This window comes from Melospiza georgiana, chromosome 8, assembly GCF_028018845.1.
Source record: "Melospiza georgiana isolate bMelGeo1 chromosome 8, bMelGeo1.pri, whole genome shotgun sequence".
NCBI classification, from domain to species: Eukaryota; Metazoa; Chordata; class Aves; order Passeriformes; family Passerellidae; genus Melospiza; species Melospiza georgiana.
This window is the reverse complement of record NC_080437.1, coordinates 21,625,543-21,650,891: the sequence shown is the minus strand read 5'-3', so window position 1 is coordinate 21,650,891 and position 25,349 is coordinate 21,625,543. Positions and strand designations below refer to the sequence as shown.

Below are 25,349 nucleotides of genomic sequence, written 5' to 3'. Positions count from 1 at the left end.
TTGAATTGGAAGTGAGGAAGGAAGTTACTTTGTGTCTGTAATCAAGTCTCTTTGCTGTCTATTTCTTTGCATAATCTGAACAATTGAAAACCTGTAGTACATCATTGCAAATTATGCTTTTCAAACCCTTTATAACCCTTCTAGTCTTCCTCTCTAGTCCTCCTAACTTCTAAGTTATCAAAATCCTCCTCCCACTCTAAACCAGACCTAGAATTTCATAGTAACTATGCAGATGATGTAACTTTTCATTCCTAGCTAGTATTTTTTAGTCATACATTTCAATGGTGTCACTAACACCAATGTACTGGGAATGCATGCTAAGCTGATTACTTGTAAGATCCATCTAGTTTTCAGAATTAAAACTTTTTCCATATTCCATAAGCATATTTTGTTATTCTTATATGCCTAACACAGGCTGGTTTAAGATATATGCATTGTTTTACTTTGTGCAATTTACCCACATGACAAAATCTACGGATTAGCCAAACATCTGTGTTTCCCAATGATTTCAAAGGAAAACACCTTATGCAATTTTACTCACAATTAACTGTCAGTATATAACTATGAACAGAGCACTGAATATTTCAAGTAATGGTTTACCTTAAAAAAATAGGAAAACATTTTAAAATACAGTAAATTGAAAATACAAAAAAGTTTGTTACCTGCCAAAGATTGGGTTGAGGGTATTAGGCACGTAATGATCTCTGTCTTCAATTACCTTTTTACTTAGAGTTATTTTTATGTAAGGATCACACTATTTAAAATAAGAAAACAGAACATGTTTAAGGGCCAGTTTTCCAGACTGACTTGCTTTAAAGCGCAGCCGAGCAGCGGGCCGGCCGGCGGGGCAGGGAGCTCACCAGCCCGTTGTTGTCCTGCGGCTGGAGCTGCAGCGCCCGCACGATGTAGATGCGCACGATGCACTCCTGGGGGCCGCTGTCCGGCAGCTCCCGGAACTGCCGCGGCGGGGCCGCCAGCGCGGGGTCGGCGGGCAGCGCGTAGATCTTGAAGGAGCCCTGGAAAACAGCGTGAGGGCTGGAGAGCAGGCACTCTGCTCAGCCTGCTTTCTCTTGTTTAGCCTACACATACACACGCTCTCTTATATATATAGCCTGATCCACAGTGACCTAAAAGTCTTTGTTTTATTTTTGTGGGTTTTGGATGATAACACTAAAAAGACAAGGTTATATCCTTTGCCAGTTTAACTCAATTCAGCTGTTTTGATGTCAACACAATTGCTGAGTTTTGCTCCAGCTAAGAATATGTAACAAATACTTTGTTTCTCTCTCCAAAAACATCATTTAAGGTTTGGAGATGTTTTGATTGGTTGGTTGGTTTTATCACAGAATTTTCAAGACTGGAAGAGACCTATAAGATCATCAAGTCCAGCCGATGTTCTAACTGTTCAACTAGATCATGGCAGCAAGTGCCACATCCAGTCTTTTTTTGAATTCTTCAAGGGATGATGACTCCACCACCTCACTGGGTAAAGGATTCCAGTATCTGACCACTCTTTCTGTGAAATATTTCCTTCTTAATTCTAACTTACATCTCGCTTGATGCAGCTTGAGACTGTGTCCTCTTGTTCTAGCTGTTGTCGCCCGGAGAAAGAGGCCGACCCCCAGCTCACTACAGCTACCCTTCAGGAAGTTGTAGAGAGCGATGAGGTCGCCCCGAGTCTCCTTTTCTCCAGGCTGAACAACCCCAGCTCCCTCAGTCGCTCTTCGTATGGCTTGTGCTCCAAGCCCCTTACTAGCCTCGTTGCCCTCCTCTGGACACGCTCAAGTAACTCGATGTCCCTCCTAAAGTGAGGGGCCCAGAACTGGATACAATACTCCAAGTGATCTACATTAGCATTATTTTAATCTATAAAAGTCACAGAAACAGTACAAAATACCTTTTCCAAAATCATTCTAAAAACGTGCTTTTTGGAATTTAAGTCCTGTTTGAGAGGTTATCTGGGAAGGTTTTGTCCCATGGTTACTGGGGAAGGTTACATTAGGAGGAATTATATTTATTTTCAATTAACACGAAGCACATCTAGTGTGAGCAATGTGTAGCTGTACTTTCCTTGAAAAAGATGGGTCTTTAGCTAAGTAGTTACCAGTATCTGTTGCCCCTACTAATGTACACATCTGTATTTAAGCTGAAATTCTTGCATGTAGATCTACTTAAATAATCACTAACGTACAAAAGAATGCAGCTAGCATTTGTTTGTTGCCCATCATTTGAAATGTACCTTGAATTCCCCAACCACTGATGGATCATCACTCTCCTCAGATTTCCCTCTGTACAGTTTAAATGTATCACAGAAGTCTGTTAAGTTATTGAATTCAGGTACTTTTTCCAATTCACAGTCATACACCTTAAAAACAGAAAAAAGAAAAGTTTAGAAATTATGATATGTGTATCAGCTCCACCATAATGGCACTGCAAAGTATTTTATGTTTGATGGAATATTTTAGGGAACCAAAGCTTTTGGAATTATTTTTATATCAAAGTGGGAGCAAATGCAATGTTTTGGAGAAGGTGTGACAAAGCTTCATTTAGGCTTGGTTAAAACCAGAGTAAGTAGCATGTCATAAGGTTTTTACTTTTTTGTTAGCTGTATTAGACAAGAAATGAAAGTAGTCTCACTTCAAATTTTAGCCAACAAACAGTAAAAGTACTGATTCTCTGTGCTCATACTTTCTTAATCTGTATGTTTATTTAGGATCTGCCTGGTGCCCAAAGATGTCAAGAGTAAAATTCCCTTGGACTGAAGGCAAGATTAAATTATTAATACATCTCTTAATAAGTGTAGGTAAGTAGAAGAGAAGCCAAGATATCTTCTTAAAACCTTCATTTAATCATATGAATAAGGAAAGAACCTTTATAGAAAATCATGTATAGATAAATTTTGAAGAGCATTTAAAAATAAAAAAAGGACAGTTTTGATCAGGTCTTGGGCCTATAAACTCTGAAATATGTTATTTTATCCTGAGCATTACCTTTAAAGTGTCATATCCTTTTTTAATGTACTGTCCACATTTTTCATATTCTCCTATTGAAGCATAAAATTTGCTCCACCAATCAACAATTTCTTCCTCCTTAAAAGAAAAGCAAATAAAAAAAGCTTTTATTGGGAGATAAAGCCTCTCTCCTATCATACTGTACAGCAGAAATAATGAACAATTCAGCATATTAGCAAACAATATCCTCTAAAATTTATTATCAGTTAGGTAACAGTTAGGTAAAGATTTATCTGAAAGAAAATTGGAATATAATAATTAAGGCAGTTGCAGATCTACCTCACTGTTAACCAAATGCATTTGAAAAGTAGTTGAGTCTTGCCCCTTAAAAATAGTACTTCAATAAGCCTCATGTCACGTAGATACTAGCAATCTATACACTCTACTAATCCAGTATTTCTGCGGGTTTTTTCTATTTTTATTTAAGTCTGATAATCACTGTTAATAAAGTGCTATTTTCTGTATTCACAGGGTTTGTACAATATAATTATTTGCCTCTGAAAACAAATTTCCAATGGTAATAGATGGCATTCATTGTCTATGAATGAACAGAATGAAAATTATTCATCCACTGTGTAAATCAGATTTTTTTTAAAGATTGTTTAGACTTACAGAGAATCTTAAATATTATGTAGATCATTAATGGTGAGTATTTGTTGGGGCTGTTCTGGGTTTGTTGGTTTTTTTTTTTTTTTATATATAGGGCATTCTATTTCAGTCTTGCATATTTTTCCTATATCTACCATGTAACAAGTTCACTGTAGGTTTTATATCAAACACTTTCAGAGATTACTGTTGTCATCCACATGCTTAAATGCTAATTTCTAAGGAGTATTGCTATACTGGTTTTCAATTGGAGAAAGCAATGTGTAGATTCTTTTGAAGTAGTATACGTTACCTTTTCTGTGAGCTGCTCATGAGGATCAAGTCATAAAAAAAGAGCAAAATAAAAGCAATGGTAAGGATATGATTTGTAGAATTGTATACAGTTAAATAGGCTTTAAATGTTTAGTAGTTTGTATATAGTAAGTGTGCAAAGTAAGTTACAAACATTAATAATTTCAAAATGCTTTTGAAGAATACTTAGACACCATGTGTTTAACTTGATGATTTTTTTTTGTGCTGTCAGAAAAGCAGAATGTTCTGGATATTGAATTGGAGCATGCATCTTTATATACATATGCATTTTATAAAGCAGGTTTTCGGGATTGCAAGACATTATTACCCTGTGCTTTGTTCTTCACATTACAAAAAATCAAAGCAAAATATTGTCTCTGTGGATTTATCCATATAAGTGTGAAAACAATATGCACAATCCAAAATGCTTCACCTGTTAAATCACAGATACCAGAATTATGACCCACTAGTCCACTAAGAGCAAGCATCATGCATCCCATCTGGAAGCCATGATTAGCAATGTCATTTCTGCTTGTTTTTTATACATTGTACCTGTTGTTTTCTTTTAAAAGCATTAGCAATGAATTTTTGTGCAAAGCAGAAGAAATGTAAAACATTTTATGAATACAAGCCAAATGCATCAATAGGTCAGGACATCACTCTGGTATATCATTCATTTACTCCCATTTCTGTTCTCTTAAGTAATTATTTAACTGGGATGTTCAGGTCTATTATATTTTACTAGTCTTGTCTACCTTCAAATCATAAATACAGCATATTCTTATCAGATTAGCATGGGATTGTCATTTTCTAAAGCCAGTTGGAATTAATTTTTTTGTGGAAACAACATCATCAGTGATTTGCAAAACTTACTGGCAAAATTCATGAGGTAATTTTGAATAGTTTGCTATATTTAAATTTCACTTTGTTTAAATATTGGTTTGTAATGTTGACAATGCAAAGGTTAGCTTGCATAATTACTCAATCTTAATTCAAAGAGCAAATTTGAAATCTTTTCATGAAATATACTTTGTAGAACTTTGAATCTTTCATCAAAGCATAATGTTGGAAGAATTTAAGTCAGGGGTTATGTTTTGAGTTTGTATTGTTTTTTTCCTTGATATACCACCAAATGTCTCTTCAAATAATGCACTTGGTAGTTTTGGGAAGACATAGTTAAGGAGAAATATAAATCAAAACTTTAAGATCTTCTTCAAAAATTCCCAGAGTGAATAGTAGTCTTCAATATTCAGATATTATTGTTACTAAAAGTTGTAATCAGGACATGCTCACACAATGCCAAAACACAGAATAAAATGCCATATGATAAATTAGAGATTTTGGAGTGAAATACTCACATGGTAAAAACAATGTAATGTTACTGATCTTTTTAAAATGTACCCAATAACTTCACTGTAGATTGTTATACATGAAGTTGTCAAGATATTAACATTTAACTATTATCTTTAAAAAAACCTGGAATTATGGAAAAAAAGTCCAAGACATGCAGTGGATCCCTAGAAAAGTCAGAGTTTTGTAAATCGTAATATTATTTTCCAGGAAGTAGACTTCTAAAGAAGTTTAACTATTAATAACATAATGAAATAAATCCCATCAATTTTTTCTGCTTTTATCACGCAGATTTTAATTAAGTTGACACACAAAGAAGTTTCTAGTAGTTCATACATATTGTGCATGCATAGTAAGATCTTTGAACAAGGGTACCTTAATATAACTAATCTTACAGGACTTGTGAGCATCATCTCCTCCAGAATCCCTCTCTGGCAGAGCTGCCCAGAGCAGTCGCCCCTCCAGGCCCCGTGGATCAGCAGTGCTGCCCACCCAGCCCGTGCTGGTCACCTGCATGCATCCCTCTGGTACATACATGCACTGCTGTTGGAGAAGCCATTTTGCTGAGTGCTGCTGACATACTGCTTAAACACTGGAAATTGGAATGTAATGGATGAAATTTTGGCATTTTGTGTCCTCAGGGTGTTCTCTGCATAGCACTGACACTTTCCACAGTTTTACTTATTTCAATTTAGATTGTTCTGAGTTTTCATTTCTCTAATATGGATGCTTTCACTGTATCTAATGTTATATTTGGCTTGGGTGATGTCAAACTAAAAGAAATTGTGTTTCTGCTTATGTAGCATTTAAAATTTTTCCTTTTTAGTTGAAATAAACTACACACATATAATCAATTTTACTGGTGACTTTGAAGTGCTAAATCTTCTTTATTTCCTAAATATTTTTCCTTATAATTTTTAAAGAAAATAATAATAATATATCTTACTTATATTAGAGGAGAAGACCTATTTCAGATAAAGGTTAGAGACTGCTGTAAATTAAATATTAATGACAATTTACATGTATGATGACAGTAATCACAAGATCATGGTCTATCTATCTACTTAGAGTCTGAATATGATGACAGTAAGAAGAAGAGATGAAAGAAGAACAAGGCAATCATTAAAATAATCAAATAGCAGTAAGAGTCCAAAAGCTTAAATTCAGTATTATTGACTTTGGGACTCCTGTAACAATGTGAAATAGTCTGCATTTTCAAAAGTCAAAATTGTGGATTAAGAGCCTGCAAAATTGCTATATATTAATGAGCATAATTTCTCTGTTTCCTTTAATGTAACAGGCCATCAGAAATCTTTGAAAACACCTTCTAGGCAAGGGAAGCACTTTACAGCCCTAAAAGAATGAAATTTTTTTCCTTAAAAATGTCACATTTCAACTCAAGAGTAAAACTCTGTAAGTAGAATTATTTTTTACCTGGAAAGTAAAACTGTATTGTGGTGGTCCCAAAAGAATCAGAGCAGTAAAGAGACAAGGCACAACAGAAGAGAAGGAAAAGAACTGTTAGTGCAGAAAAAAATTTTTTCAGTGTTATTGGGTTTGGATGGCTTCAAGATAAGAGAGGCCAAGCTGTGACTGTGATAAAGTGAAGGGCTGAAGGACCAGAGCATACTCCTACTTCCAACTCCTTAATCTAGAACTGCTCAGTCTGCAAAATCAGGCTGCCCTACCCACCATCAGTGGGAACTGGGTGATGTTCTATTGTGACAGTGGTCACAAGGGTTTCAGGATGAAGAGAGAGGCGAGAATGTTGACCTCATGTTCAGAAGGCTTGATTTATTATTTTATGATATATATACTACATTATAACTATACTAAAAAGAAATAGAAGGAAAAGTTCTTAGTACCTACAAAAGTACATACTTTCAGTAGCTATTGAACAAGATAATTAATTCTTAAGCTAGTAGTGAATTTGACCAAGGACAAAATGCTATAGTTTGGCATTCACAATATGAAAACAAAGTTTAAAATTATGACCAAATTTCCTTCGCTTTCCTGTCACCAAGTAACTTTCTGCCATCTGGCTTTCCAGAGGGTTGCATATGTTTCTGACAATTTTGCTGTCTAGATAGTTCCTCAGAAATCAGAGATCTTAAGAACAAAGTTAAGCATCAAATTTCAAAGATTACCTGAGCTGTTAGCAGTGGCTGTGTGTCTTCCATATCAATTACTGTATCCTGGCGAGGTGCAGCAGAGAGCAGACTAACTGTAAGCCAAAGGTTTTATTAAGGCAATATGGTGTAGGAAAAATATCTTACTAAACAGTTTCATCAGATTTAAATCCAGACAGTTAGAGAAAATGTAAAATAATTCACTGGCCATTTGTTTGATCCTCTAAAGAAAGCAATTAATTGCCACTTTTTGCTAAAAAAAAAAAGACAAAGTACTTTTGTGCAGGATATGCAAACATTTCTCAAATATATAGAATTAAAACTAAAAGTAAGAGTAAAACTTGAAAAAATGTAGAGGAAATGCCACCATTGTATTCAGACCGTATTTGCTGGAATACTTTGGCACTAGGGCTGAGGTAATCTGCAGGTAGTTAACTTCCAAGTTGATACTAAAGAGGAACATCAGGGATTGAGCACAAGTCCAAGAGTGGACTCGCCTTTGCATTATGCCCTCTTATGCTTCACAGAATGTTACACTAATTGATACTCTCTGTCAGATGTTTTTCCTTTCAGATAATAATATCTCCACATAAGTACACAACATGAGATGGCAACTCATCAGAGTAAACAGGCAGGTAATTCTAGCATCTCACAAGAAGGTAGAACTTTTCATTTTCCAGCTTTGTACCTTTCAGCTGTGGTGCAATGTCCTGTTTAGTGGTGTAGGGGTCACAGCGAAAGCTTTCCAGTAAATCAATAGTGCATTGTCCCACGATGGGCTTCCGTCCAAATGGTCTGTGGTCTATTACTTTAATAACAAGAGATGGACTGTATAACTCCTCTTTGGGCAACAGCTAAAAATAGAAAGTTAGAGGTGTTTTTACAATGCAAACAGAAGAAAAAGAAAGAATAAAGATTTTCCCCCTAAATTAAAGGCTGTTACTTCATTTATTTAATATGGAACTATTATGTTCTATGGTTGTATGGTGAATGAAAACTTCTAATTTTATCAGTCAGTAAAAGTCAGTAAGAATAATTGTTCCAAATCTTGAATATTCTTGACTCTTGAACAGCACCCATCCTAGCAAAAAGTAGCTAAACATCTATAAGTAAACTGATGCCCTTTCAAATAAAAAAATATATACTGCACTGGATTGTGCATATAAAATTGTGCAACCTGTACAGTACATGACTGTACAGACATGTTTACGTGATCTTTATTACAATTTTCAGGCTCATAAATTTCTTATGGTAAATCAAAAAAGAATGTGTGAGCCTTCCTACTCAGAACAAATCCATGACTTCTAAAATCTATGGAGGAACTTATTTTGCTATAGATAGCTGGCATATAGGTTTTGTAACGTACAACTTTCATGAAGAGAACAGAAGATGGAAAATTAGGTGTCTTTTTGAGGTTTTTGATCACCACAGATTCCACCATTTCACCCCCACATTCCACAATTAGACTTGGAGACATAACAGGTGCCAGCTGGTAGTTTTTCATGTTTCGCAAACCCCAGGCCAGAATCTGTAAAATAAAATCCAATATGAGCATAAGTGGGAAGGGATGTCAATATGTTTAATATAATACTCCAAAAGTAGGAAAGAAGAAATTAAATATTTTCAATAATAATAGGTGTCTGGCAAAATATTTCAAGGTTCTAGTTCTAGGAAAATGAATGAAAACAGTGATATTCACAAACACTTAGAGAAAAGAGTATTTCTCACTATGAATAGTTTTTGTTTTCTGTAAGTAAATTCAAAACCTTTCTGTCTAGAGGATGAGAAGACTGCACTTGTATTCAGTTAGTTTAAGAGTAACCATACCTCAACAGCAGTGAGTTGAACTACTGGTCTGATTCCTTGAGGGACCATGTAAAGCTTTGGTGCCCTTTGTGATGGAAGAATTGGAAGGTTGGTACCACCCTGTTAAGACACACACATAAGTATTAGATTCTCCCATCTTAGCTGAAATACCCTGCAACTACTAAGACAGTTCTTCCCATGATGTCTCACCGTGTAAGAATATATGCTGTGTCTTATTATATTATACATACAAAAAAAATATATATATACCTTGTCTCTCAAAAGAAGTTCTGCAGCAAAAAGAATGTCTCCACAAGCTTTGCCATTATTTGTTACAGGATACCAGAGCAGTTTTGGTGTGATGTCATCTTCTGGGGCCAACTTGACCATGGGGGAACAAACGCTTCTTCCAAGGAATTCATCTTTACCCTGCAAACAAAAATGGCAAAAATAACCATTAATGTACTGACAACTAATATAAATAAATAAAAAAAGCAATCAGGGAAAAAAGGTTTCACCTACCACTTGGTCACTGTCAAAAAGTTCAATAACAACCTTAGGTGGGTTTTGGGCTATTGACTGTGGGTCCCCATAGATCTCAATTTCATTAAATATGAGAGTTTGGTCCCACGTAGGATTTAGAGTTGAATGAATGATTTCAGTTGTTTTGCTTTGATGGAGGAAAGAAACATGAGCATATGGATCTGAAATATCATACAGAAATTGAAAGCATAGAGTTACAGACAAACAAAACCGCATCAAGCCATGAGGCACACAAGCACATTTTTATTTTTTATCAAATATAGTGTTATTTTTCTACTGTTGTTACCAGTTCTATAAGTGATTCTATGTAAAACAAAAATGAAAGCATATACATAATTTACATTTAATAGAGCAATTTCCATTTGATTAATAAATCACTTCCTTTATACAAGGCTTGATTAACTGAGTAATAAATGAAAATGATAAAATATCTTGCAAAGCAGAAAGAGAACCAGAAAACTAAAATGAAACACTGTTTATACTAATCTTGTCTTAAATCTTGTCCATAGAAACCCTTTTTTGTTCTCTCCATTGATATACAACTATACTGCCTCATAAATAATAGAAAGAAATAATTCAAGGTCTGACTAGTTGCCAAACAACAAATTGTCCCAGGCTGTATTGCTCAGATCATGGTTAGGTTTCAAACATGCTCATTTATAGCAACCTCTTTTTGTGAAACAGCTGAATGATTCAGGTGGTCTAGGCCCAGTATTTGGCAGGCCTTTAAATCAAGAGCTCTGTAGAGGGTATCTGATGATGGTCATTAATGTTTCCTGTACCAATTGCAATCACTAAAGACTAAAGGCAATTTTAAAGGTTATCTTTAGGTCAGTTTCAATAGATTCTGCCAAGGTACAGGATCAGAGTTTTACAAAATTTGGCTAATTCTTCAAACTAATTTTAGAGGAAAATAAAATGTAGATGAGCTAGTTTAGGTATGACTGCATCTGAGGTGCCTGTCCTGAATGATACAAATGCAATTTGGAGGCATTTGTAATTGTTTCTTTGCATTGCTTTTAAGTACTGCATGTTGAAATAAGACCAAATTCATGCAGACAGCCATACAGAACCCTCCTTATTTTAGAAAATATTACTAAAACCTGTAAAGCACTGTATCTTCTGTAACAGAGGCATTACATTTACTCAATTACAGGGGGGAAAAGAGGGATGCAAATGGAGGGTAATGGAGAAAGAAAATTAATTCCAGCTTTGTCTTTTGCTGAACCTCCTTAAAGGAGGTGTTAAGTCATGTTCTTACAGAATCTAAATTCAATTTGCTCTGTGGCTTTCCAATGAAATTTTGATTTGAATTAGCAAAACTTGAAAACTGAGTATTAGTCTGACTACAAAGATGCCAGATGGACACAGCACAGTTGGAATACCTAAGAGTTGGAAATGAACATGTATAAACAAATAAAAGACATGCTTATCAGTAAGGCACAGTGTAGTTTTCTGCAAGTTAATTTCCATAATGAATTAATATAAAACACTGAACACTGAGAGGCAGTTGGTGCCATAACTAATGAAAAAACCATCCAGCTTTCTTCATCCTTGCTTTTATGCAAGCCTCCTGCACGACAAAACTGCATGTAGGCTTTGGTTAGAAGGAGAATCCAAGGCAAAAGGAAGGGCCTGGTCATGAGAAATTCAGACCTCATCTGAAATCCATTTCCCTCACTGACAATTCACTGGCAGCAACTGGCACAGGGCATACAGAGCACTTTGTTTGCAGCAGCCTCTGGGGCAGCAGTAACCAAATTCAGATTATACCTAATAAAGCTGAGACTTTCTTTATGGCATAGTTTCAGTAGCTGGGACCTACACACAGACCTTAAGGAGTTAAGATATTCTACATCCAAATAAATCAAGCTTCCATGGCAAATGTGGGTTTTCTGCACTTTTAGAAGGATTTTTCCATACCTGAAAAACTGTCTTTGTCTAAAGCCATGAGGTTTCTTGCCTGGTAGATGTAACAGCGAAGGTGGTAAGTATATACTCCTGTATCAAATAAATCAAACCAGTTCAACTGCATTATAGAGGTTTCTTTTGTGTCATGAAGATAGTTTGTACAAATGCCTTACACATTTTAACATAAGCACTGTAATAACATTTTTGCTTTTCACATGATGAGTGTATTAATACCAATGAGCTAGCCCCTGAGAATATTTGTTCCAACACAAAGCAGAAATGAAAAAAAAAATCACTAATGCTATCTGGGCTTTTTTCACCACACAATCATCTAAAAAATCCTTCTATTCAAAAATTGCTCTTTGAAACAATTTGATAGTCTTGTTCACATAAAGAGAATCAAGAACTGGGCACACCTTTGTTTAATTTAAGTATTCACTACAGCACTTCCAAGATCTTGGGTCTTTCACATTTTTAGCTCCTAGCCTAGAAAGTTATCCCAATTGCAACTCTGGTTAAAAGATTTTTAAAAATAAACCACTACATGTTAGGTGGAATAGCTTAAAAAGAAGATGTGAGTGGCCCAGCCCAGGACCGTGTGTGGCTAAAAAGCTTTCTTTAAAAGATGTCAGGTGTAACCCTATCAGCCCTTGAAAAATTCTGAGTCACCATTGTTGGGCTGAAACCTCTGACCTCTGGCAAGAAAAAGTGCTATTTTCCTCCAGCTGTTAATTATTAAAACAATATTTCCCAGGTTCTGAAATATTTAAGACTTAGACATCCATTCTCAGCAGGTTGATAAAGTTCTGCAGAGTTCAAATAAAGACAAGTCAGAGCCCCTCAAAAAGGAGTTAAGTCTCAGAATTGACCTCTGTTCCTGTTAACTAGCACTGGTGGCTCCCATCTCAACTTCTTTGCTTTTGTGATTCACATAACAGTGATTACAAAGAATTTAAAACCCATCCAGGTTGGCAAAGTCACAGTTTTTTCACTTTGCCAACTCAACTACATGGTACTGCTTCCTCTGGGCCAGGCATTGTCTAATCTTGCACTGAGCTGGTTAAGTAATGTGAACCAACAAAAAAGCTAAATTTTGCATTAAAATTCCTGTCCCATACAGGTTTTAAAAATATCTGTGTGACAGCAGACTGAAATATTGAAATGACTAACTGTAATTTTTCTTTAATAACTTAAATAGGATCTAATCAAGGGTCTGATAGTAATTACTAGAGAAGGCATATAAAGCTAGATGTAAACCACAAAGATTTATGATTCTGTTTGAAACCAAAATGAAACAGACAACATTTTTGAGAAAGGAATTGTCAAAGAACCTACTGTCAAAATAGCAGGAAACCATTGGTGTATTGGCACCAAACACTGTTGTAGCTGACTCCTTGGCTTTGTTTGAACTCTTCCCTTCTTCATCATCAGCACTATTGTCTGCTCCCTGAAATTACATACAGAGAAAAGTTATTGAGTATTTACAAACATGGAATGAACTTGATAGAAATGGACCATGTGAGGGAATTTATTGGCTTCCATCTCCCTTTCAGCACAAGGAGAAATTTACTTCTGTGAGTGAATGTACTTTACAGATGTTTACTCATGTCCAGAGGTCATTTTGTGTTGCCAATTGAAGCTCTGAAGAAGTCATGTGCAGTCATGTCATCCTACTTCCAGAATGTTTTATTTCTGGATATCTCCTAGCTTCCTATCAGCTCTTAGTGGAGGAAAGCTCGCAGGTCTTCTGCACTGTGCTGAGCCAGAGAACTGCTCCAAGGCTTTCTCCCAGCACTAGCCCAGGAACTATAGCTGTAAGCAAAACTGAAATAGGACTCAGACCAACCAAATTAACTGGAGAAAGAAAATTCTGTCAGTGAATCCTTGATCAACATTTGGTGCAAAAAGGAGAAACAAACCAAGAAAAAAGTGTGAAGTTTTGTTAATGCTATACACTCAGAATTATTATATATTTTATAAAAACAAAGGAGGCTTCTCACATTATTTGCTACAGTTTCTATTTTGGTAAATAGAGGTTATTTGTGAAGCTGTGTTAACCTCAAAAGCTGAGGAATAACTGCATTCTGCTCATCTACCTGCGTCATACGAAATTCTGGCTTCTCCTACACACTATTTTCTTTTCTTGTGGTTTTTTTTTTTTTTTGCTATCTTTTCTTGTGTTTGGTTGTTTATACAACCAAATATTCATGACGGGCAGCTTTTTCCAAGCCTGTTGTCTTTTGTGCTGATGTTAAAACATCTAAATTACATGCACAAAAATCCTGAGCTATCTTTTCACTTGACTTACAGGAGGCTTACCTAGTAATTTGGCCTTTTGAGGTAAATCTCACATAATGCAAAAATAAAAATAATTTAAAAATAAAGTAATAAGTAGGATTAAAACCATAAAATATAAATAATATATAATGTGATATATAATATTGCATATGTCATTAAAATATAAAAAATTAGTAAAAATACAAGAATCTCTACCCCAACTTTAATGATCCCTTTCTGACTAAATAATTTAAACAATACACACTGTATTATCTTCTCAGTTATACACTAGTTTAACAATGCATGGGCTAAAATGTCCAATATATTTGTTTATTTACTGCAAAGTAACAGGTTGACCTTTGAAAGATGTGTTTGACATTCTGTCTCTTACCAAAGCACCTTCAAGTTTAAAGATAGCTGCAGCACCATGTGTCTCTGAGGGAGCCATTTTCCGTCTCCATCGTCTTCGGCGGAAAGTGTCAGAGCTGCGCTGCTCCCAGTGAAACTTCCAGCCAATCAAGGAAGCATATTCCCATCCTTCTTGGTCTTCATATGATGACCTTCCCTTGAAGACATAAATTCTTGTTATCCACAGTGTTGTGTAACAGTAGTAAAAAAAGCAGCGTTTCCTCTGGCAAGCCTAAAAACCCCCTCCTAAACCACGGCTAGAAACATCAATGTACAAAAAGATAAAGAAAGGGAATGCAATGAAAATGTAAAAGGTTGTTGTAGATTTTTTTTGCTTGGTATTACATGTTTTCTTCACTCAGGTAATGAGTAATCTCATGCAGATTTAAAACCAAACAAACCAAAACCCTCACATTATTACAGTGTACCAGTCCCTGCCTGGATCTCTCTTCCTTACCCTTCCTGCTGTCATTCCCTCTGACTGCTCCCTCCTGCGTTTCCGCACCAGCCTTCGTCGTCGATGTGTGTGGTACATTTTCTCTGCAGCAACCCATGACTTGGGTTTAGTGTCTGGAGGAATAGTAATTCCATATTCCCACCCTAAAACAGAATTGATGAGTTGGTACATTTTCAGAAATACAAGCGAGACACCTGTGTGTGGTGTGTGGTCAACACAAACTGGTTCCCCACCTCCTTTAGTCCCCAGACTTCCTGATTCACTTCATAGCATTACTTGGTGACTCATCCCATGGCTGAAGGCTCACAGGTAAATTATCAGACAGATCCAAACCTGGCTTTGCCACATATTCTTGGTGCAATTACAGAGGTTTCAGGTCTCAACCTTCTGATTTCTCTAAAAGCCTCTCAATGCTACTAATCCATTAAAATGGAAATAGAAATAGATGCAGACAGTGAACACTTTCTCAATGTCATATTATCTGATTCCTTAAACAATTTATCCAAATATTTCCTTGGTATTTTTCCATTGGGCAACCAATATCAGGCTCAGAATATTGCTACAGTTTTGACATGTGTCCTCCTTCATTATGAACTACAGCAGGCTGTCCTAATATCAGCAGATAAACAGTAAATCTTACCATGTTCATCCACTGCTCGATTTAAATCAGATTTCCAAGCATCATCTTCCCACACCCATCCAAAAGGACAAGTGAATTCACGTGGGGGTGGGGCTTTTTCTCCATTCTTTCATGTAAGGGAAATATAACAGTTTTCTGCATTAGTAGGGTAAATACACTGTGTAGCAAAACATAGTAGTCCTTCTCTTAAATCTTTACTTATCCAGTGAAAAATTTAACTCTCACCACATCTGTGAAGCTCTGCTCAGATGCTTTCCATTCCCCTCCAGGATAGCGACTCTCATTTTCATACACTTCATCAGTAAACTCAGTATGACCAGCATCAGCTTCAGTTAACAGACTGCACATCCAAAAAAAATACAATAATAAATAAAACCAATTTTAGTTCACTACAGAAGACTTATAGAAACATAGTTCAGAATGTGCACACATGGGGGTATTCTGCATTGTCCAGCTATTCAAAGGAAACTTAGAAAAAAACACTGAAGAAACTCCAGTTATGGTAAGCATTAGGAGGAACATTACTCATAAATATGAGTGAGTAGCAGGAATGTTTAACTGCTGTTTTATTCAGGATCTGCTTTGAATACATCCCCTTGGAAAAAGAGAAAAACATCATAAATTTAAGTGTAGGAAACAAGGACTCTGTATGAATTATATGCATCTCTAGAGCACATGCATCTATGTATATACTAAAATTTGGCACTGTATTTAATTTTGTTTTCATTTATGCTGTTGACAAGGCAAGCAATCAATTAGCTAATATTTTTCTAATTTGCAAGTAAAAGAAATAGGAGAACATGAAATCAGATAACAGCCTGTTGCTGTCAGGCACAGTGGTTCACTGTGGTTTAAAAGGCACCAAAGTGTGTTCCACACTGCCCTTTGCTGGCCAAATCGAGCCACAGATCATCTCCCAGTGGAAGCAGCTGCATGGCAAAAATATGTATTTCAACAGGATTTGATGCAATTTCTTCACGGCATCTTATTCATAAAAACAATATAAATATATACAGTTCTTTAATATAAACAAAACCTCATCCATTCATGGCTATAACTGATAAAATTTTAAAATAGCACATATTTTTCCCGCACAGTTTTTCTATAGCAACAGTTCTATTTATTTTTCACCATCAGAACACAAGAATTTAAATTGGGTCAAATATTTTCTTTTAGGAAGAAAGAAAAGTCTCTTTCTCATGCTGCTTTTTGTTTATGAAACAAATAATGTTCCCAGTCTGGTTTGAAGTGTGGCAACACACTTGGACTGGCACAACTCCAGAGCTGAAAACCTCTGGCAGAGCAAGACTGAACCTGCTGGAGCTGAGGAAGGGCTGACACTTCATGAATTTGGTCTGCCAGGGGAGGAGCTGCCACATGGCACCACAACCTTCTTCTGAAAGCAACACCTGCCTTGAGTCAGTTTGAGAAATAACCTGTGATAGTTGTTTCCTTTCTTGTTACTTTTCAACATTTAATGAAATAAGCACAAAAAACCCATCCAGTGTTTGTGAATGCCCATGCAAATGCTGTAATGGCGTTGCTACAGCATGAACTGCAGATTTATACTGGATGCCAGGGTTAAATTTCATCCAGGGAAAATCCACCAATCCAAGGGTCTGCTCTGAAATCATCACAGCAGGACCTGTGAATCTCACACAGACACATGTAAGCCTCTTAGTAGCTTCCTAGGCATGAAATACTACTATTATCCCTTTCTAAAAGATGAAGAACTGACACCTAGAAAATATAAGCAATATAGCCATCATAACATGGGGACTGCAAAACCTTAAGTTAGTTCTTAGAAATGTATACTTTCTTTCTGTTGCCTGTTTTGTTTTACTTTTTAAAAAAAGTAATGTTATTTCTAGCACTATTAACTAGCTTTGACTATTGGCTGGTTTTTGCTGCCCTGGAACATTCAGCTTAAAATCCCTTTCTCATCCAAGAAAACAGAGGAGCTTTTACTCAATGCCACAAATGCCTTTATTTCTATCTGCATAAAATTAAAAGAATCTGACCTTCTTTCAGGATCAACCATCCATTCTCCTTCCCAGTCCCAGCCCTTTGGGGGTAGAAAGTACTCTCTTTTCAGTTTGATTTTTCCTGTAACATCAGAAAACTTGTGGCGACCAACAAGTCCTGAGGTACCCCACTTTCCAAAAAGGAGAGCCTGATTTTCATACTGTGTGGGAAGAAAGCAAAAATCCAATTATTATTTAGAAATAATAAACAGCTTTTAGGAGGAAAAAAATTATATATTTATGTAACTATTATAACTGAAACATTTTACTATAAATTTACTTCCTCTGAAATTAAGTACTCCCTTTCCACATCACTCTACCATGTCTTCACCAATTTTTTTCTTTGATTTTCTTCTATGCTGCCTGGTAAACCATCTTCTCAGTGTAATGCCTCCCTACAACTACAGTAAAAATTTCTCTAAATTAAAGCTCTGTTAAATAAAATAATGTTACATTATTCAAAGAAGTTCCTTCTGTTCCCTAAATGCATGATTTTGTCATTAATTTCCATCTCAAATCTCTGCCTATTTAAAATCTTTTCTTTTGTAACATGTAGAACTGAATCAAAATCTAATCATAGGAGTTACCAGGGGCACGATTCTGATGTCAGCCCTGTCTATTTCCCCTCCTGGGATTATTTGTAGTTTATGATGGTCTTGAGTTTTCTGCCCTTATTCCTGGAAAATTGTTGGATTGTTGAAGACCAACAAAAGAGACATTCAATACCTCTTAAACTGTATACTTAAATAATGCTTTGAACACCCATTGCTCTAAGTGACTTAGTACAGCACTACTAAATATTTAAGCATAGGTGCAACAGTGGCATCACTGTAAAAATGTCTTTTTATTAGCTATTTTACTGCTACTGGATTATATGCACCATTAGGTGATGTAGCATATAAAACACACCTGCTACTGCCATCCAAAACCTCTATTATTTGCTGTGGGAGTATTTCAAGTATTTGAATTCTGAATTTGTTAACTCTTCTCATTGAAATGTTATTGTATTATTGCTTTTTGTCAGCAACAGTAAATTTTCTGCTGCTACAAAAGAACTATTATTAAGCAAAACCACTTGTATGCAAGTATCATTTATAGAAGTGAAGAAGCAATTAAAAAAAAGGGATTATTCACATGCCAAAACATAATAGTTTAGATCTCTATCTTAATTACACTGATAAAAATCTAAAATAAATATACTTGAAATCACTGGAGTTAACCAGATTTGTAGTGACTAACCAGTTCAGAATCTGGTCTGCTGAAGTTCATCTGGTAGGCACAATGGACTTGATCATTAATTGCCTTGAATGGGTTCTACTTGTTTCCTTATAATAAACACTACTCTCCCTTTCTGTCAAGCATGCAAAGAAATTCAAAAAAGCTCCAGCTGCATTGAATTCCCAACATTCACCTCCAAGTTTAAAGTAAGAAAGCAGTGCTGGACATACCATTTCTGCAAAAACACTGAATGTTCCCTCTGCAAAGCTATTAAACTTCTTTTCAACTGCACTGAGCCCCAGCCAAATGTTAATTCGTAGCTCTGCAGGCATTTTGACATCTTTGGTCTTGTCCTGTGGGTACTGGCACACAAACAAAAATGTTATTCTTTGTTCTGTTATGGAGGTATCACAGCTTTCAGTAAAATATATATTAACAGAGAGATATGAGTAACAATACATATTTATTCATCTCCTCCTGTACCGCTTTTTCTCAAAAGCCAGTAATAAGTACTACAGGAGGAAAACATTCTTTACATTATACCTGCCCAGGGCATGTAAAAACCAAACACATTAATGGTAGTATCATCCCTGTTCCTGTATATTCTCTCCCAAGTTTCATTCAGCAATGAGTTTTCAGTGTTGACAACAACTTAAAAATTCAATGTTGATATTGGAGTTTCTTGTTGGGAGACTCTGGAAATGCAGAGGTTAGCAGGGATGGTTCAGTAAAAGCAGAATCAATGATGGTTTGAACAAAACCATGAGGTTTTGTCTGCATTGAGGTGTTCATGAATATAACTACTAGTAAAATTACAAACTCTGTAAGTGCTCTTGTTTAGTGTCAGATTGCTTTTCTCCTGGTTAAGTTTATTTCAGTTGAGGACAAGATCAACTTAGATGGAGAAAGGCATTCCCATTCAAGAGTAAGAGTCAAGTCAGAGAGACAACTTCTGGGTGTGGACATGCTCCATTGCTTACAGAAAACCACCCAAAACTGAGTAAGTTTTTGGAACTTCTCTGACTTACACTTATTATTCCCTCTGAAAGTTTCCATTTATGTCCACATATCAACACCAGCTGTAATCAACTGGAATTGATATCAACTCCAATCCCCAAATATCAACTCCAGTAACACTTTAAAAGTTTTATCACAATTTTGAACTCTTTTAGAAAAGTCTCAGACATAGGGGCAAATACTGGTTCTAACTGGCTTATGATAAACTTAAAAATTCTGTGATATTTTGAAGAAGCTAAATGCAGTTGGCTTCTAATCTGTCCTGAGTTTGACACCTCATTGTTCATAGTTTGTTCACACGTTTCATACTCATGTCAGATGGCATGTCAATTCAGGGAGTTAATTATTTCTTAAGGATAAAAAAATAGTACCTTTAAGAAGATTGTTTGGGTCTTTCCACAATATTTACCAGACGATTCAGGGCTGGTTGTGGAGTAGAGCACTTGGTGTGCAGGAACACGAGCATAGGCCAGTCTTTTCTCCCCTCGGATCATCCATATGATCACATCAGGCATGCTGTTTTGTGGCTGAGGATTATTTGTGGGGAAACAAGAGTTAAGAAGAGTAATTAATTGAACAATAAACTAATCTAGAGCTGAGAAAAGAGAAACATAAATAAGGGCTTATGTCAAAGGATTTATCTTTTAGAATCATGAATGATGACGAACATGATAAATAGAGGGAATTGTTTTGTTTTGCAAGTAAACCAATATATACTTCTGAAAGAATAATAAAAAATACCATTGAGATTTTTGGAGAACAAAGTAAGTTTTATTTAAAAAATCCTTACATCTTTTATAAAATTTTATAAAGATATTTTGCATCTCAATTCCCTTAAGGTGATGATAATGACTGGATGCCATATGCTGATGCTTTGGACTGACCTAATACATATTAAAGTACTTGTGATGCTTCCACATTAAGGGTATGTAATTGTAAGAATTTTAGCAGAAGACAGAAACCACCTATTACCTTTTTGGAGTTCTGTGCCCACCTTTGTGAGTTAGCTACAAGTCTGGCCAATTAACTGATCTTTTTTTTTTTTTTTTTTTTTTTTTTTAATCAGTAGCTCTACAGACCAGAAGAAACAAATTAAAAATAAAACCATTTCTAAAATGTTTTGAAAAACAGTTATGAGACAGCCAAGATGAAAACAGAAAACATTGGTAAAAATTTTTAAAAAATCCACAGAAACATATTTAACTCAGTTAGAAGTTGATTACTAATATACCCTGCAGTTCCTGAACCAGAAAAGTGACTTGCAACTCTGGGAGAAATCACAGAGTGATCATTACCCAACACACATTCTCAGTGAGAACATCTAACAAATGAGTTTTGTAAAAGTAAATTGCAATTACAGAGGGGAACATGTTTACTTTCACAGGATCTAAAATTACTATTCTACAGAGAGTGGATATTGCTTGATCAGCAGTGAACTTTACACCCATTTGTGTTAGACAGACCTTGCTAAACTAACCAGTTCTGCTAAACCAAACACCAGTATCGTGAAGCACTAACCTCTTCACTCAGTTGCAGTAATCTATCCAACCAGTCCTCAATTTCTGTCAGAGTGGCTTTCACCTCAGTAGCCTCACTTCTCATCCTGGCTGCTGCTTCTCCAATCTGTTTGAGAGACTTGAGGCGCAGCTTTTCTATCTGAGTGTCAAGGACTGTAATATTAGATTTGCCTTCTATGAGGGGAAATGGTTTACTGAAAAGAGAATATTTTTATGGTTAATAACCCAAGTGGCTTTTATTTAGTTACACTTTAAATGCAGACATGAAAACAGTGGCAATGGATTGAGTGCCATCATTTCTGTGATTGAAAACCACTGGAACAGTGCTATTGCATCTATTTCTGCAGAGATTTTCAACTCACAAGGTATTTATAGTAAGCAAGGGAAAGGCTGTACTTACATAACAAGCACCAAGGTAGAACACCTTGAGGTGTTTGCTTTAATGTAATTGCCACCAATCAAACTAAGGAAAATCCATTTCTCTATATACTCACAATAAAATATTATCCTCTCAAAATGTACATCTCAAAACTGAAACCAGTGCCTTCAGACCAAGATTAGGTTCCTTTCCTTCCCTGGAAACTGTATATTCTCAGAAATTCAATATAAAAATATGGTTTGTGGCTATGACTAGATTTATCTAACCCTCTGGCAAGAAAACATCAAAGAACTCTGAAAGAAATCTGTGACACAGAACTTTTGAGTCAGCAGAGGGCAGACTAAGTATTCAATGGAACCAAAAAGTCTCAGAATCCTGAGTTAGAAGGGCCTCTCAAGGATCATTTAGCCTTGCCTCTGAACAGAACACCCCCAAAAAATCATACCATGTGTGTGACTGTGCTGTCCAATTCCATCAGAAAAATGAGAGGAGGTTTGAGGAAAAGCCAGCTTTTCAAAGACCAATGACTGTATCCCTTTAGCAGAGTTCATTAGGATGTCTTTAATATGATATTTTACAAAAAGTTAAAAAATTTCCAAAGACACCACCTAGTTTCTCTTCTTTGACCTATATTTAACGCTATGAACTTCTAAGGGTTTGGATTCTGTAAAACTGATAGCTGCTATTGTGCCTTCCACTGGAGTTACTTCTACTAATCTGAATGCAAGGGCTGTCTGCCCTGGGAGCTGCTTTGACATCAATCACATGTACCAGATCATAACCTTCAGAAAGTCAAATAATTTTAAGTATTGCACTGAAAACTCTCTCAAACTTCTAACTTATTTAAACCTTAGCATAGCAAGGAAAAATCTTCTAAAGACAGGGAGCTATGTCTTTGACAGAAGTTTTTTGAGTTTGTTGGGAAAAAAAAAAAACCCAAAAGAAAATTGTATCCCATCAGCAAAAAGATACAGTACCAAATGAACTTCAAAGTGCTATTGCTCCATAATTGTTGAGTGATATTTTATAAATGGTCTGAATTTATAACAGTGCAAATATGTGTCAGGATGAGGAAATGGCCTGAAGTTTCCACACTGGTTCCATGTGACAAAAGCTTGCCCTTCACATTTTATTTTCCTTGAGTTTGTCAGTCCTTTTTATCTGTTTCTTTCAGATCACAGGATTCTATGAAGTTATTAGTTTATATTTTTCTGTAAGTTTTCTATCATGTAATTCTTTGCTAGTACATACTGACCTCCACTGTTTGTTTTTCTTCTGCTAATGTTTCTATTGGCTCAACAACATGATGAATTTGTTCCCTCATTTCATGTTTTTTGTTATTTCCTCTTATGGATAACAACTGTTCTGTCATTTTCCTTTTACTTTTCCTGTGCTGTTTTATCACCCACTTGTTTACTCTCCCCATCTCAATATCTCCTTTTTGAATGTCTCTTTCTCATACAATTCCTTCCTCTCTATTTAGAATATATTCTCTTTCAAAACTCAAATGCTGACTCCTGCTGCCTTCTCTGAACACACCCAGACATACAGACACATTGACTAAAAGCTTATTCAAAAATATGATCTTTATGACCCATAATCCCTGCATAACCTTCAATTTTTTTTTTATTTTGGGCTTACTAGTGAAGTACTAGACTTTCTTCCCTCTTCAGTTTCAGAAATAACAATGAAACACAGGTAAACCAAAGGTACATGAGGAATTCTAAAGAAGGGTGGAAGCAAGAAAGGCAGCAGAGAGATCTAATATCCATTTTCAGAAAAATCCTGCCTCAGATTTTTTTCAAGAGATGCTGTTTTTTTGAGATTACTGTCAGTAATAAAACTATCCTGAGATAATGGAGAATTACACAACCAGATGGATTATTTGATTGGCAACATCCATGATGTTTTACTTTTGGAATTTTGGTTCTTAGGTCAATTCATGAGATTAGTCAGTTTTACAGTCCTCAGAATTTGTTTTCTGACTTAGCAGAGGCAATAACAAAGATTCTGAGCAGGCCTGGAATGATAACATAAGAGATAAAAAAATTCTTTTACCTTATGTCTTCTGTAAGATCATCAATCAGCTTCAACCACATCTCTGCTAATCTGTTTTCAGACACTTTAGCCTGCATTCCTGATTTTAAGGTGGCTAAGTTGGATTGCTGAGGAATTTAAAAGAAAAGAATTTGCACTTATAAACTTCCAGTGTGGTTTATGGTCAGTAGGAGTTTCAAGATTTTGATCTTATTTATTCATCTGTGTAAAGGCCAAACCAATAAAAGACTCATGTTTAAACCTAATTTGTATTCAACAGGACTATTCTGATGTTCTCCCCCACTGTATTCCACAAAACATGCAAATAACAGTCCCACAGACTTAACAGCTGCAACCAACACTGAGGACTCTTCCTTTCCCTGGGAATTCCCTGTGGCTTCAAGCAGGAGCGTGCTGAGCCTTGCTAAAATACAGGCCTGTGATTAACAGTGCCATTTGTTACACCAAGCAACTTTTAATTTTGACTAAGAAAAAAGGAGAGAAAGTATCAAAAAATTTCCATAATTTGCTCAAAATGCCACTTTTTCCTTACACCTCTAAATGAAAACGAGTAAAAATGAAAAAGATTTTAAATGTCTTACCAGTCTTTCAGCCATGTTTAGGATTACATTCACAGGGTCTAATCTGTGACTTATGTCCTCCCAAAAAGAAGTCAGCGTTACAACTGGCTTTGTGTTTGCCCATGGCAAGTAGTAATAATAATTACCTGGTGTGAAACATTTGTATGTAAGGTTTAGAATTCATGACAGGAATAGATGCTGTACACTGTTGCTACATTCATATCATATATGTATTACAAATCATGAAAAACATATAAGCTACTCCAAATTCACAAAAAGATTTGCATTTTCAAGCCACTATAGCATCTGTTGAATGGTAAACATTCACTTCAAATTGTTTCAAAATCCAATAGGTTTTAAAAAATAAATTAGCTGTTAACATATTCTTTCCCATAACATACTTATGTAGATGGCACATTATTATAATTTTATCCTTGAAATAAAATATTCAAATAATAATTTTCTAGAGTAAGTCTGATTATTTCATTTAATACAAAGGAGAAAAAAAACAACTACCCTTTGCAGTTAATAAAAAAATTATAGCCAAAATGTATTTTCCTGTCATCTAGCTAATTTTTTTTTCTAGGCTGAGAGATGTGTGACTTAAAAACAAGTTATTATTTTATTCTAAATCAGAATATTCAAATCATGTTTTCCCTACTTAACTCTAGATACCTCTAAAATAATGTGAATTCTTCTCCTGGCAAAGTTTGCGTATATCTAGTACGTGGTCAAAAGATTTCACTGAATTCTGTCCAAATTTCACTATTAGTAGGGCCTTGCAGCACGTATTCCATAAATGCAACTTCACCTCAAAAGCTCTGAAGACCCCGTGCCCTTTTCTGTCACATTTTCAGTGTGGTTTGGGCTGACACTCCACAGCTGCAAACAGCACATCCAAAAGGCAGTTTTGGAGTACTGAATACTTGAAATGAAATTCTTTTATATTTTATATTTACCGTCGAACACGGCGCGGCTGTACTGGGTGGTTGACGCCAAGGGTTTGCAGGTGCTGTCGAATTTGTTGCCGTAGTTGCCGATGCTGACCTCGAACTGGATGGGCTCCCCCGTGTCTTGCAGCATCGTGGCAGAGTGAAACACAGCAGCCAAGCAGAACTTCCGTCTGCGCTGGTATTTCTACCAAAAC

The 25,349-nt window shown here is 35.8% G+C and overlaps 1 protein-coding gene across 1 annotated transcript in view; it reads right to left on the bottom strand.

Moving 5' to 3' along the window:
- MYOF (myoferlin) overlaps positions 1–25,349 on the bottom strand; it is a 61,679-nt gene that overhangs the window by 7,058 nt on the left and 29,272 nt on the right. The window contains exons 20-43 of the mRNA XM_058028702.1: positions 25,162–25,339; positions 24,224–24,348; positions 23,643–23,749; positions 21,207–21,399; positions 20,060–20,215; positions 18,902–19,033; positions 17,451–17,614; positions 15,655–15,769; positions 15,430–15,535; positions 14,790–14,932; positions 14,316–14,489; positions 12,983–13,094; positions 11,660–11,737; positions 9,716–9,897; positions 9,464–9,622; positions 9,215–9,313; positions 8,754–8,915; positions 8,076–8,241; positions 7,406–7,482; positions 3,910–3,921; positions 2,991–3,089; positions 2,240–2,365; positions 861–1,016; positions 663–754 (exon numbers count right to left, since the gene is read on the bottom strand). Coding sequence (XP_057884685.1) covers positions 663–754; positions 861–1,016; positions 2,240–2,365; positions 2,991–3,089; positions 3,910–3,921; positions 7,406–7,482; positions 8,076–8,241; positions 8,754–8,915; positions 9,215–9,313; positions 9,464–9,622; positions 9,716–9,897; positions 11,660–11,737; positions 12,983–13,094; positions 14,316–14,489; positions 14,790–14,932; positions 15,430–15,535; positions 15,655–15,769; positions 17,451–17,614; positions 18,902–19,033; positions 20,060–20,215; positions 21,207–21,399; positions 23,643–23,749; positions 24,224–24,348; positions 25,162–25,339 — 3,113 coding nt within the window. The remainder of the gene's footprint in view (positions 1–662; positions 755–860; positions 1,017–2,239; positions 2,366–2,990; positions 3,090–3,909; positions 3,922–7,405; positions 7,483–8,075; positions 8,242–8,753; positions 8,916–9,214; positions 9,314–9,463; positions 9,623–9,715; positions 9,898–11,659; positions 11,738–12,982; positions 13,095–14,315; positions 14,490–14,789; positions 14,933–15,429; positions 15,536–15,654; positions 15,770–17,450; positions 17,615–18,901; positions 19,034–20,059; positions 20,216–21,206; positions 21,400–23,642; positions 23,750–24,223; positions 24,349–25,161; positions 25,340–25,349) is intronic.